Genomic DNA, 13,537 nt, shown 5'->3' with positions numbered 1-13,537 from the left:
TTCCCCAGCCTGTGCCCAGGGTCCTTTTCCATCCAAAATCTCCTCCCATGTCCATGAGCCCGGAGATCGCTGCTGCCCGATACCACGCTGCTTGGTCCTTGGTTGGTGGGTGATTCTGTAACGCTTCTCCTAGTCATCTGAGGAAGTAGTCAAGATCGGACCAATGCGCAGCGTGCTATGTGCCCATGTTAATATTTAATAAATCAACTGAACACTGAATAACAAAACAGCTAAGTGAAAGAACGAAAGGACAACGAAACAGTCCTGTCTGGTGAAGACACACAACAGAAAACAATCACCCACAAATCACAGGTGGGAAAAGGCTACCTAAGTATGATTCTCAATCAGAGACAACAAACACATAGAAAAAAGAACATAGACTACCCACCCCAACTCACGCCCTGACCAACCTAAAACAAAGACATAACAAAGGAACTAAGGTCAGAACGTGTCACTTCTCTTGCGTTCATTGACGCAGAGTCAGTGTATATGCAACAGTTTGGGCCACATAATTTGCCAGAATTTTACGTAATTATGACATAACATTGAAGGTTGTACAATGTAACAGCAATATTTAAACTTGGGGATGCCATCCGTTAGATAAAATAGAACGGAATGGTTCCGTATTTCACTGAAAGAATAAACATCCTGTTTTCGAGATGATAGTTTCCGTATTCGACCATATTAATGACCTAAGGCTCGTATTTCTGTGTGTTATTATGTTATAATTAAGTCTATGACCTGATAGAGCAGTCTGAGCTTTCGTGCGTTTTGCCAGCAGTTCTTCGCAATGCTTTAAGCACAGCGCTGTTTATGACTTAAAGCCTATCAACCCCCGAGATTAGACTGGTGTAACCGATGTGAAATAGCTAGCTAGTTAGCGGGGTGCACGCTAATAGCGTTTTAAAACGTCATTCGCTATGAGATTTGGAGTGGTTGTTCCCCTTGCTCTGCATGGGTAACAATGCTTCGAGGGTGGCTGTTGTCGATGTGTTCCTGGTTTGAGCCCAGGGAAGAGCGAGGAGAAGGACGGAAGCTATACTGTTACACTGGCAATACTAAAGTGCCTATAAGAACATCCAATAGTCACAAGGTTAATGAAATACAAATGGTATAGAGGGAAATAGTCCTATAATTCCTATAATAACTACAACCAAAAACGCATGTTAATCTTGGAACTCCCTCTCCCGGATCTGGGAGAATTGTCATCAACTGACACTAATTAGCATAACGCAACGGACAAAAAATATTACTAGAAAATATTAATATTCATGAAATCACAAGTGAAATATATTGAAACACAGCTTAGCCTTTTGTTAATCACCCTGTCATCTCAGATTTTGAAATGATGCTTTACAGCCAAAGCAAGACAAGCATTTGTGTAAGTTTATCGATAGCCTAGCATAGCATTATGCAAATGAATTACTTAAAAATCATACAATGTGATTTTCTGGATTTCTGTTTTAGATTCCGTCTCTCACAGTTGAAGTGTACCTATGATAAAAAAATTACAGACCTATACATGCTTTGTAAGTAGGAAAACCTGCAGAATCGGCAGTGTATCAAATACTTGTTCTCCCCACTGTATGTATCTATGTCAAATGGAGATTTGTGTGGGCTAATCTTCAGGATTCAGGTCCTTCTTCAGGCTGAAGCTTCAGGCCCTCCCGTTCTTACTCTCTTCCCAATACCATACCTCTCCTCCCTTCTCTACCTCCCCCTCTTGTCTCTGCCCTCCTCATCCCTCTGTCCTTTCCTCATCTCCCACTCCATACCTCTCATTCCACTCTCTATCTCTCCATCTCCATCTGTCCTCTTCTCTTTACCTCTTTACATTCCGCCTCCTCCCCTCTATACCCCTCCTCCCCTCTCTACCTCCTCCTCCTCCCTCGCCTCCCCTCTCTCCTCCTCCCCTCTCTACATCCTCCTCCCCTCTCTACCCTCTCCCCTACTCCCCTCTCTACCCTCCTCTTCCCCTCTCTACCTCCTCCTCCTCCCCTCTCTACCCCCCTACCCCTCCCCTCCCCTCCCTACCTCCTCCTCCTCCCCTCTCTACCCCTCTCCTCCCCTCTCTACGTCCTCCACCCCTCTCCCCTCCTCCCCTTTCTACCTCCTCCTCCTCCCTCGCCTCCCCTCTCTCCTCCTCCCCTCTTCTACCTCCTCCTCCCCTCTCTATCTCCTTCTCCCTTTTCCACCCCTCTCTACCTCATCCTCCCCTCCTCCTCACCTCTCTACCTCCTCCTCCCCTCTCTACCCTTTCTCCTCCTCCCCTCTCTACCTCCTCCTCCCTCTCTACCTCCTCCCCTCTCCTCCCTCTCTACCCTCTCCCCTCTCCTCCCCTCTCTACCTCCTCCTCCCTCTCTACCTCCTCCTCCCCTCTCTACCTCCTCCTCCCCTCTCTATTCCTCCTCCGCCCCTCTCTACCCTCTCTCCTCCTCCCCTCTCCTCCCCTCTCTACCCTCTCCCTCCTCCCTCTCTACTCCTCCTCCCCTCTCTACCTCCTCCTCCCCTCTCTACCCCTCTCCTCCCCTCCCTACCTCCTCCTCCCCTCTCTACCCCTCTCCTCCCCTCTCTACGTCCTCCACCCCTCTCTACCCCTCTCCCCTCCTCCCCTCCCCTCTTACCCCCTTCCTCCCCTCTCTACCTCCTCCTCCTCCCCTTCTACCCCTCTCCTCCCCTCTCTACCCCTCTCCTCCCCTCTCTACCTCCTCCTCCCCTCTCTACCCCTCTCCTCCCCTCTCTACCCCTCTCCTCCCCTCTCTACCTCCTCCTCCTCCCCTCTCTACCCCTCTCCTCCCCTCTCTACCCCTCCCCTCTCTACCTCCTCCTCCCCTCTCTACCTCCTCCTCCCTCTCTATCTCCTCCGCCCCTCTCTACCCCTCTCCCCTCCTCCCCTCTCTACCCCTCTCCTCTCCTCCCTACCTCCTCCTCCTCCCCTCTCTACCCCTCTCCTCCCCTCCCTACCTCCCCTATAGGACATGTCTGAGGGCAGCCGGACGCAGCTATTGGTCAAGGCTCGCTTCAACTTTGAGCAGACCAATGAGGACGAGCTGTCCTTCAACAAGAGTGATGTCATCAACGTGACACGCCAGGAGGAGGGCGGCTGGTGGGAGGGGAACCTCAACGGCAAGACTGGCTGGTTCCCTAGCAACTATGTCCGTGAGATTAAAGGCTGTGGTAGGTGTCCCCTCTGTATTCCTGCAACTGGACCTCACATAGTATCAGAAAGAAAAGGTCTGATGTGGAGGGATAACTCATTTCTCCCTTTCTCTCTCTCTCTCTCTTTCTCCCCATCTCCCTCTCAGACAAACAAGTGTCTCCCAAATCTGGGACCCTGAGTCCTCCAAAAGGCTTTGACACTACAGCCATCAGCAAGACCTACTACAACCTGGTATGACCTGGTCATCATGTCTCTCTTTCCTTCTGGCTCAATGGACATTACTCTTAATGCTGTAGCTCCACCTAGTTCTCTGTATGTGTGTGTTTCCCTGACATTTTAATGTCTGTCCATGCTCTGGGTTATGGAGATGGAGGAACATGGAAATACATACCGTAATTTCTGGACTATTAAGCCCCTGAATATAAGCCGCACCCACTGAATAAAAAGAAAAATAAGTATTTTGTACATAAATAAGCCGCACATGTCTATAAGCCGCAGGTGCCTACCGGTACATTGAAACTAATGAACTTTACACAGCCTTTAAACGAAACACGGCTTGGAACAAAAATAAATAGGCTTTTAAACGAAACATGGCTTGTAACAAAAATGTAAAAAATAGCAGTAAACAGTAGCCTACCAAGAAAGTCATTGGTCACTATCTTCCTCCTGTGCACTGAAACCACTGAAGTCATCTCCTTCGGTGTCGGAGTTGAACAGCCTCAGAATTGCTTTATCCGATGTTGGATCGTTTTCTCGTCACTTTCATCTGGAGGCAAATTCCCCGCTGAGCTCATGCTGCCCTCTTCAACACGCAGCAGTCCAGCCTTTGGAAACCCGTTGATGATAGTGGATTTTTTGACAATGCTCCACGCTGTCAGGACCCACTGGCAGACTTGACCATAAGTTGCTCTTCGCATGCGGTCCGTTTTAGTGAAGGATTTCTCCCCACTTGTCTTCCAAGCCTCCCACTGAACACGGAGCGCCACCTTAAATGCACGATTTACACTGATGTCGAGTGGCTGCAAAAACGTTGTTGTGCCCCCAGGAATCACAGCTGGAATTGAGTTTGTCCTCTTGATGGCTTCTTTCACAGAATGTGTTATGTGGGCCCTCATGCTGTCCAACACGACCAATGCCTTGTTCTTGTGAAAGAATCCTCCCGGTCGCTTGCCGTAACACTCCGTATGCCATTCATGCATTAGGCCTTCCGTCATCCATCCTTTCTTGTTGACTTTCATAACAATTCCTCTCGGGAATCTTTTCTCCCGATGCCGTGCAGCTCAGAACACAGGTGAAGTGCGTTTTTCTCCCGATGCCGTGCAGCTCAGAACACAGGTGAAGTGCGTTTTTCTCCCGATGCCGTGCAGCTCAGAACACAGGTGAAGTGCGTTTTTTTCCCGATGCCGTGCAGCTCAGAACACGGGTGAAGTGCGTTTTTCTCCCGATGCCGTGCAGCTCAGAACACGGGTGAAGTGCGTTTTTCTCCCGATGCCGTGCAGCTCAGAACACGGGTGAAGTGCGTTTTTCTCCCGATGCCGTGCAGCTCAGAACACAGGTGAAGTGCGTTTTTCTCCCGATGCCGTGCAGCTCAGAACACAGGTGAAGTGCGTTTTTCTCCCGATGCCGTGCAGCTCAGAACACGGGTGAAGTGCGTTTTTCTCCCGATGCCGTGCAGCTCAGAACACGGGTGAAGTGCGTTTTTCTCCCGATGCCGTGCAGCTCAGAACACAGGAAGTGCGTTTTTCTCACGATGCCGTGCAGCTCAGAACACAGGAAGTGCGTTTTTCTCCCGATGCCGTGCAGCTCAGAACACAGGTGAAGTGCGTTTTTCTCCCGATGCCGTGCAGCTCAGAACACGGGTGAAGTGCGTTTTTCCATGCCCAGTTGTTTTCAGCGTGACGGATGATTCACCTTTCCCGTTGACAGTCCGAGTGAGAGGCAGGTCAAACATCAGAGGAACCTCATCCATATTTATGATGTCGTGCGGGCCGATTGAATGCTCCGCTATCTTCGCATCAGTGAATTTGGGGAGTTTGAAACTTTTTCCTCGTAGTCAGGAGGGAGCTGCTGACACAGACTCGTCCGTATCCTGATGGACAGGCCCTTACGTCTCATAAATCATAGACACCACGATGGTCCACCTCTAAAATCCTCAAACCTCATTGCGGTGGCGATTGTTTTGGCTTTCAGTCGGATCTGCACAGTTGAAACACCTCGGCCGTCTGCTCTCTGTGTGTTGGCCCAGTCTTCAAGCTCATTTTCCAGTTCGGACCATCTGCTTTTCTTCCCTCTGAAAGCTTTTGTTGTCTTTTTGCACTGAGTCAGTTCCTCCCGCTGCTGTTTCCAACGTCTTATCATCGACTCATTAAGGCCAAGCTCCCGTGCAGCAGCTCTATTTCCTTTTCCAACAGCCAGACCGATCGCCTTCAACTTGAAAGCTGCATCATATGCATTTCTCCGTGTCTTTGCCATGATGAGGGTGACAAAATGACTACCGTAATCAGAATGATGGGAAGTTTGAGCGCGCTCGATTTACGTCACATTATGTGACGGTGCTCAGTTTTTTGGGCGGCATGAATCTTGTGAAAGAGGGAAAAATCCATAAATTAGCCGCGTCATTGTATAAACCGCGAGGTTCAACGCCTGGGAATAAAGTAGCGGCTTATAGTCCGGAAATTACAGTACTATACGAGAGAGAGAGGGAGTCTCTACACTACACCTCTCTATTCATCCTCTGTACACTACACCTCTCTATTTCTCCTCTGTACACTACACCTCTCTATTTATCCTCTGTACACTACACCTCTCTATTTCTCCTCTGTACACTACACCTCTCTATTTATCCTCTGTACAACACACCTCTCTATTTCTCCTCTGTACACTACACCTCTCTATTCATCCTCTGTACAACACACCTCTCTATTTCTCCTCTGTACACTACACCTCTCTATTTCTCCTCTGTACAACACACCTCTCTATTTCTCCTCTGTACACTACACCTCTCTATTTCTCCTCTGTACACTACACCTCTCTATTTCTCCTCTGTACACTACACCTCTCTATTTCTCCTCTGTACACTACACCTCTCTATTCATCCTCTGTACACTACACCTCTCTATTTCTCCTCTGTACACTACACCTCTCTATTTCTCCTCTGTACACTACACCTCTCTATTTCTTATGGCTTTATCCCCACACCCCCTCTGTCCTTCTTCACTCCACTCCCATTCAAAGCTATAACTCAGAGAGGAGAAAAACCTGTCTAGTCCAGGCGTAACTCCCTGACCTGTCTAGTCCTGGAGTAACTCCCTGACCTGTCTAGTCCAGGAGTAACTCTCTGACCTTAGTCCTGGAGTAACTCCCTGACCTGTCTAGTCCAGTAGTAACTCTCTGACCTTAGTCCTGGAGTAACTCCCTGACCTGTCTAGTCCAGGAGTAACTCCCTGACCTGTCTAGTCCAGTAGTAACTGTCTGACCTTAGTCCTGGAAATAACTCCCTGACCTGTCTAGTCCAGGAGTAACTCCCTGACCTGTCTAGTCCTGGAGTAACTCTCTGACCTGTCTAGTCCAGAAGTAACTCTCTGACTTGTCTAGTCCTGGAGTATCTCCCTGTCAGAGAGACTGTTTAGAGGCCCTGGGCCAATGGGAGGACAAGGGTGAGGGGTTAGGAGTCAGAGGGAGTGAAAGTGTTCAGAGTTACAAAGACACACTCTCTCCCTCTGTCTCTTTCTCTCTCTTTCTCTCTTTCTCTCTTTCTCTCTTTCTCTGTCTGTCTGTCTGTCTGTCTGTCTGTCTGTCTGTCTGTCTGTCTGTCTGTCTGTCTGTCTGTCTGTCTTTGTCTCTCTCTCTCTTTCTCTCTCTTTCTCCCCCCAGGTGCTGCAGAACATTCTAGAAACAGAGACAGAATATTCCAAGGACCTCCAGAGCCTTCTGACTAACTACCTGCGATCTCTCCAGAGCACAGAGAAGTAAGGTCCACTAGTAGTGCTGTATTCAACCAAACTTTGTCTGTCTGTCTGTCTGTCTGTCTGTCTGTCTGTGTCTGTGAGTGATGACGACATATGGCTGCTGGTTGGATTGGATCTACTGGCCTCATTCCAAAACTCCTGCTCTCTCCCCCTCTCCTTTCCCCCTCTCATCCTCCTCTACCCCTCCCCTCTCCTCTCTCTCCAGACTGAGCAGTACAGATGTGTATCTGATCCTGGGGAACCTGGAGGAGATCAGCACCTTCCAGCAGATGCTCATCCAATCACTGGAGGAGTGCACCAAGTAAGTCCTACCTTTCCACCAATCAGCATCACAGGGATCAGAGAAAGAACCTGTCACTGCTGGTCTAATCCAATCAGATCTGTCCTGCTGCTACTTGGGATATGTCAAGGCAGTTTCCCTTTGAGGTAAATAAAGGATATAGGGATATCTAGTGGTTGGTTGTGGTACTACAGTGGTCCTTAATTCAGTCAGCTTGTCATCGTTGTGCTACAGAGACACACATCTTCTGTGTGTTTTCCCATGTGCAGACTTCCAGAGAGCCAGCAGAAGGTAGGGAGCTTCTTCCTGAATCTCATGCCCCAGATGAAGGCTCTCTATGTGAGTTACTGCTCCAACCACCCCTCTGCAGTCAACGTGCTCACCCAGCACAGGTAACCCCATGCAGCATGAACCTGATGTCATAGCATCCCTACTATACAACAAGGATGTATTGTTACACAAGCAACTAGTGTATAATTAGGTCTATAATTAGGTAACTATAACTAGGTCAATTACTAGGTCTATAATTAGACCTGTCAATTCAATTATCCCCCCTCTCCCTACCCTCTCTCTCTCCTGCCCCCCCCCCCCCCTCTCTCTCTCTCTCTCTCTCCTGCCCTCCCTCTCTCTCTCCTGCCCCCTCTTTCTCTCCTGCCCTCCTTCTCTCTCTCCTGCCCCCTCTCTCTCCTCTCCCCCCTCTCTCTCTCCTGCCCTCCCTCTCTCTCTCCTGCCCCCCCCTCTCTCTCTCTCTCTCCTGCCCTCCCTCTCTCTCTCCTGCCCTCCCTCTCTCTCTCCTGCCCCCTCTCTCTCTCCTGCCCTCCCTCTCTCTCTCCTGCCCCCTCTCTCTCCTCTCCCCCCTCTCTCTCTCCTCTCCCCACTTTCTCTCTCCTCTCCCCCCTCTCTCTCTACTCTCCCCCCTCTCTCCCTCCTCTCCCTCCTCTCTCTCTCCTCTCCCCACTTTCTCTCTCCTCTCCCCCCTCTCTCTCTACTCTCCCCCCTCTCTCTCCTGCCCCCCCTATCTCCCTCCTCTCCCTCCTCTCTCTCTCCTCTCCCCCTCTCTCTCTCCTGCCCCCCCTCTCTCCCTCCTCTCCCTCCTCTCTCTCCCCCTCTCTCTCTCCTGCCCCCCTCCTCTCCCTCCTCTCTCTCTCCTCTCCCCCTCTCTCTCTCCTGCCCCCCTCTCTCCTTCCTCTCCCTCCTCTCCCTCCTCTCTCTCTCCTCTCCTCCTCTCTCTCTCCTGCCCCCTCTCTCCCTCTCTCTCCAGTGAGGAGCTGGGGGAGTTTATGGAGGGGAAAGGAGCCAGTAGTCCAGGTATCCTGACTCTGACCACAGGTCTCAGTAAACCCTTCATGAGGCTGGACACATACCCCACACTAACGAAGGAACTGGAGAGACACATGGAGGTGTGTGTGTGTAATAGAATGACCTCAATCACTGATGATGTGTGTGTGTGTGTGTGTGTGTGTGTGTGTGTGTGTGTGTGTAGCTGTAGAACTGTTGTCTTCTGTGTAAGAGGACGCCGTCATTCACTAATAGTGGTGTGTGTGTGTGTGTGTATGTGTGTATTACTGTAGGAGAGTCACCCCGACCGGCCAGACATCCAGAAGTGTATGACAACATTCAACAGCCTCTCGGTGAGTCACACCCACTCCAACATGGCCTCTTGTTTCCATGGTTACCTCATTAGCAGTGACGTGCGAGTCATGAGTCAACATATTATACTGTAATGATATCAGTATGTATCACTTGTACACACACAGTCATTATGTATCTATGTATGCACATTGTTACATTGTTTCTGTGGTCATGGTGCTGATGCTGTTCCCATGGCAACCCATGGTGTGGTGCTGATGGTGTTTCCGTGGCGACAGGCCCAGTGCCAGGAGGTGAGGAAGCGGAAGGAGCTGGAGCTGCAGATAGTGACTGAGTCCATCAGGCTGTGGGAGGGAGAGGACATCAGAACACTGGGCTCTGTTCTCTACATGAGTCAGGCTCTGGTTAACAGCCCAGGAGCAGAGGTCAGAGGAAAACCTAACAACAACCTCACAGTAACATTATAATAATAACTGATGATTTACTGATGAGGAAAACACTATTAACAGTGGCTTCTCTCTCTTTCTCTCTTACCTCTCTCTCTCTTACCTCTCTCTCTCTTCTCTTACCTCTCTCTCTCTCTCTCTCTTATCTTACCTCTCTCTCTCTTCTCTTTACCTCTCTCTCTCTTCTCTTACCTCTCTCTCTCTTACCTCTCTCTCTCTTCTCTTAGCTCTCTCTCTCTCTCTCTCTCTCTCTCTCTTCTCTTACCTCTCTCTTTCTCTCTTCTCTTACCTCTCTCTCTCTCTCTCTATTCTCTTACCTCTCGCTCTTCTCTTACCTCTCTCTCTCTCTCTCTCTCTCTCTCTCTCTCTCTCTTCTCTTACCTCTCTCTCTCTCTCTCTTCTCTTACCTCTCGCTCTTCTCTTACCTCTCTCTCTCTTCTCTTACCTCTATCTCCTCTTACCTCTCTCTCTCATGTCTTACCTCTCACTCTCTCTTCTCTTACCCCTCTCTCTCTCTCACTCTTCTCTTACCTTTATCTCCTCTTTACCTCTCTCTTTCTCTTTCTCTCTCTCTAGGAGAAGTGTGAGCGTTACCTCATGCTCTTCCCTCATGTCCTCCTCATGCTGTCTGCCACTCCAAGAATGAGTGGCTTTATATTCCAGGTATGACCCCTGACCGCTAACCCCCTAGTCTACTACCAGGGTCATGTTCATTTGGCACCAAATGGAAGAAATTGGACTGAAACACGGAAGGGACTACATGAACTTGTCCAATAAGAAACACACATTTTTGCTACAGCGTTCCTTAGTAACTAAGACCCAGTTTTGATGGACCAACACGTTTAGTGTGGAGTCAGATGGTGTTGATGGACCACCATGTTTAGTCAGATGGTGTTGATGGACCACCATGTTTAGTCAGATGGTGTTGATGGACCACCATGTTTAGTCAGATGGTGTTGATGGACCACCATGTTTAGTCAGATGGTGTTGATGGACCACCATGTTGAGTCAGATGGTGTTGATGGACCACCATGTTTAGTCAGATGGTGTTGATGGACCACCATGTTGAGTCAGATGGTGTTGATGGACCACCATGTTGAGTGTGTAGTCAGATGGTGATGATGGCTTCTTGTCTACAGGGGAAGCTGCCACTGTCTGGTATGACTGTGACCCCGCTAGAGGACAGTGAGACCCACAAAAACTCCTTTCAGCTTTCTGGTAAGACGACTGTGATGTGTGTGATGTGTGATGTGTGTATAATGTGTGATGTGTGTATACTGTGTGTGTGATGTGTGTATAATGTGTGATGTGTGTATACTGTGTGTGTGTGATGTGTGTATAATGTGTGATGTGTGTATACTGTGTGTGTGTGATGTGTGTATAATGTGTGTTTTGTGTATACTGTGTGTGTGTGTTGTGTGTATAATGTGTGTTGTGTGTATAATGTGTGTGTTATTTTTATTTCACCTTTATTTAACCAGGTAGGCCAGTTGAGAACAAGTTCTCATTTACAACTGCGACCTGGCCAAGATAAAGCAAAGCAGTTCGACACAAACAACAACACAGAGTTACACATGGAATAAACAAACATACAATCAATAATACAGTAGAAATATATATATACAGCATGTACAAATGAGGTAGGATAAGAGAGGTAAGGCAATAAATAGGCCATGGTGGCTAAGTAATTACAATATCGGAATTAAACACTGGAGTGATAGATGTGCAAGTTGAAATACTGGTGTGCAAAAGAGCAGAAAAACTAAATCAAATATGGGGATGAGGTAGTTGGATGGGCTATTTACAGATGGTCTGTGTACAGGTGCAGTGATCGGTAAGCTGCTCTGACAGCTGATGCTAAATGTTATAGAGGGAGATATGAGTCTCCAACTTCAGTGATAAAAAAAAAAATTGGCAGCATAGAACTGGAAGGAAAGGAGGTGTTGGCTTTGGGGGAGAGCAGTGAAATATACCGGCTGGAGCGCGTGCTACGGGTGGGTGCTGCTATGGTGACCAGTGAAATATACCGGCTGGAGCGCGTGCTACGGGTGGGTGCTGCTATGGTGACCAGTGAGCTGAGATAAGGCAGGGCTTTACCTAGCAAAGACTTATAGATGACCTGGAGCCAGTGGGTTTGGTGACGAATATGTAGCGAGGGCCAGCCAACGAGAGCATACAGGTCGCAGTGGTGGGTGGTATATGGGGCTTTGGTGACAAAACGGATGGCACTGTGATAGACTGCATCCAATTTGCTGAGTAGAGTGTTGGAGGCTATATGTTGTGTGTATAATGTGTGTTTTGTGTATAATTTGTGTGTATAATGTGTGAGTGTATAATGTGTATAATGTGTGTATAATGTGTGTATAATGTGTGTATAATGTGTGTATAATGTGTATAATGTGTGAGTGTATAATGTGTATAATGTGTGTATAATGTGTGTATAATGTGTATAATGTGTGTCATGTGTGTATAATGTGTATAATGTGTGTGTAATGTGTGTATAATGTGTATAATGTGTGTAATGTGTGTATAATGTGTATAATGTGTGTCATGTGTGTATAATGTGTATAATGTGTGTGTAATGTGTGTATAATGTGTATAATGTGTGTAATGTGTGTATAATGTGTATAATGTGTGTAATGTGTGTATAATGTGTATAATGTGTGTATAATGTGTATAATGTGTGTATAATGTGTATAATGTGTGTTTGTTTCCAGGCCGTCTATTTGAGTGTCTTCAGGTGGTGTGTAACAGTCAGCAGGACCTGCAGGACTGGGTGGACCATCTGACCCGTCAGACCAGACAAGCCACCACCCCCAGCCACAAACCCCTCACGGTCCCCTGCCACACGGTCAGTAACACACACACAAGCATGCACACTTCGGGTGAATTGGTCATATGTGTATCTCCAAGCTCTGGGAAATACATTTGAATTTCATAAAACTTCTCTCTCCTCTCATTTTCCTCTCCATTTCCTTTTCCTCTCCATTTCCTTTTCCTCTCCATTTCCTTTTCCTTTTCCTCTCCATTTCCTTTTCCTCTCCATTTCCTTTTCCTCTCCTTTTCCTCTCCTTCCTTTTCCTCTCCTTCCTTTTCCTCTCCATTTCCTTTTCCTCTCCTCTCCTCTCCTCTTCCTCTCCTCTCCTCTCCTCTCCTCTCCTCTCCTCTCCTCTCCTCTCCTCTCCTCTCCTCTCCTCTCCTCTCCTCTCCTCTCCTCTCCTCTCCTCTCCTCTCCTCTCCTCTCCTCTCCTCTCCTCTCCTCTCCTCTCCTCTCCTCTCCTCTCCTCTCCTCTCCTCTCCTCTCCTCTCCTCTCCTCTCCTCTCCTCTCCTCTCCTCTCCTCTCCTCCATCAGTTGCCCTCCCACCCTTTGACTCCATCCCGTCATGCAGAGAGCCGTGCGATAACTGTGGCCCCAGCCTACCACACCCTGCCCCACCCCTCATCACACGGGGCTCCACACAGCACCATGATGTGGGGGCCTCTGGAGCCCCCCAACATCCCCAAACCCTGGAGCCTCAGCTGCCTGCGTCCTGCACCCCCCCTCAAGCCCTCTGCAGCACTCTGCTACAAAGAGGTAGGGGAGAGTGTGTGTGTGTGATGGGCAAGGAGGATGTGTGTGTGATGGGCAAGGAGGATGTGTGTGTGATGGGGAATGCGTTGTGGAAGTAAGAAAAGGCTAGTTCAACATCAGGGATTAATTCCATTCTATTTCATTCAATGTTAGATACATCATGTAGAAATCCTTGAATATCAAACCGCTTCCAGTTTCTTTTCTTTTCGTGGAGATTTCTTAGGAATATTACCATCTCTCACACAGGCAATAGCACAGTGATCACATATGTTATTTGCAAAAAATACCAGAAGCATTAAAACGATGAGGAGTATTGGTTAAGATCAAATCAATCAAAGAGGATTTCAGAGAATATTTTATATTCAACCTATTTACACGGTTGACAATCTGAGTGAGATTGTAGGTATTGCACCGAATTTTAAGTTGATCAGAGCTAGATGGTATCCAGTCCTGATTCAGATCACCCATCAGGACAAACTCAGAGTTGACATGCTGTGATAATCTGAAAATACAATCCAGAG

At 48.2% G+C, this 13,537-nt stretch overlaps 1 protein-coding gene across 1 annotated transcript in view; it reads left to right on the top strand.

Annotated features, from left to right (window-relative positions):
* The first annotated feature begins 2,978 nt into the window (after nt 1–2,978).
* Nucleotides 2,979–13,537, top strand: part of LOC109905055 (rho guanine nucleotide exchange factor 7-like) — a 38,014-nt gene continuing 27,455 nt past the window's right edge. Inside the window, exons 1-12 of the mRNA XM_031800131.1 lie at nt 2,979–3,177; nt 3,306–3,391; nt 7,034–7,128; nt 7,334–7,429; nt 7,678–7,800; nt 8,670–8,808; nt 8,980–9,039; nt 9,277–9,423; nt 10,021–10,107; nt 10,584–10,662; nt 12,162–12,295; nt 12,798–13,019. Of these exons, the coding sequence (XP_031655991.1) occupies nt 2,979–3,177; nt 3,306–3,391; nt 7,034–7,128; nt 7,334–7,429; nt 7,678–7,800; nt 8,670–8,808; nt 8,980–9,039; nt 9,277–9,423; nt 10,021–10,107; nt 10,584–10,662; nt 12,162–12,295; nt 12,798–13,019 (1,467 nt within the window). The remainder of the gene's footprint in view (nt 3,178–3,305; nt 3,392–7,033; nt 7,129–7,333; nt 7,430–7,677; nt 7,801–8,669; nt 8,809–8,979; nt 9,040–9,276; nt 9,424–10,020; nt 10,108–10,583; nt 10,663–12,161; nt 12,296–12,797; nt 13,020–13,537) is intronic.

The sequence above is a fragment of the Oncorhynchus kisutch genome, linkage group LG2 (genome assembly GCF_002021735.2).
Source record: "Oncorhynchus kisutch isolate 150728-3 linkage group LG2, Okis_V2, whole genome shotgun sequence".
NCBI lineage: Eukaryota > Metazoa > Chordata > Actinopteri > Salmoniformes > Salmonidae > Oncorhynchus > Oncorhynchus kisutch.
The sequence above is the reverse complement of the archived record's forward strand: the minus strand, read 5'-3'. Positions and strand labels throughout refer to the sequence as shown.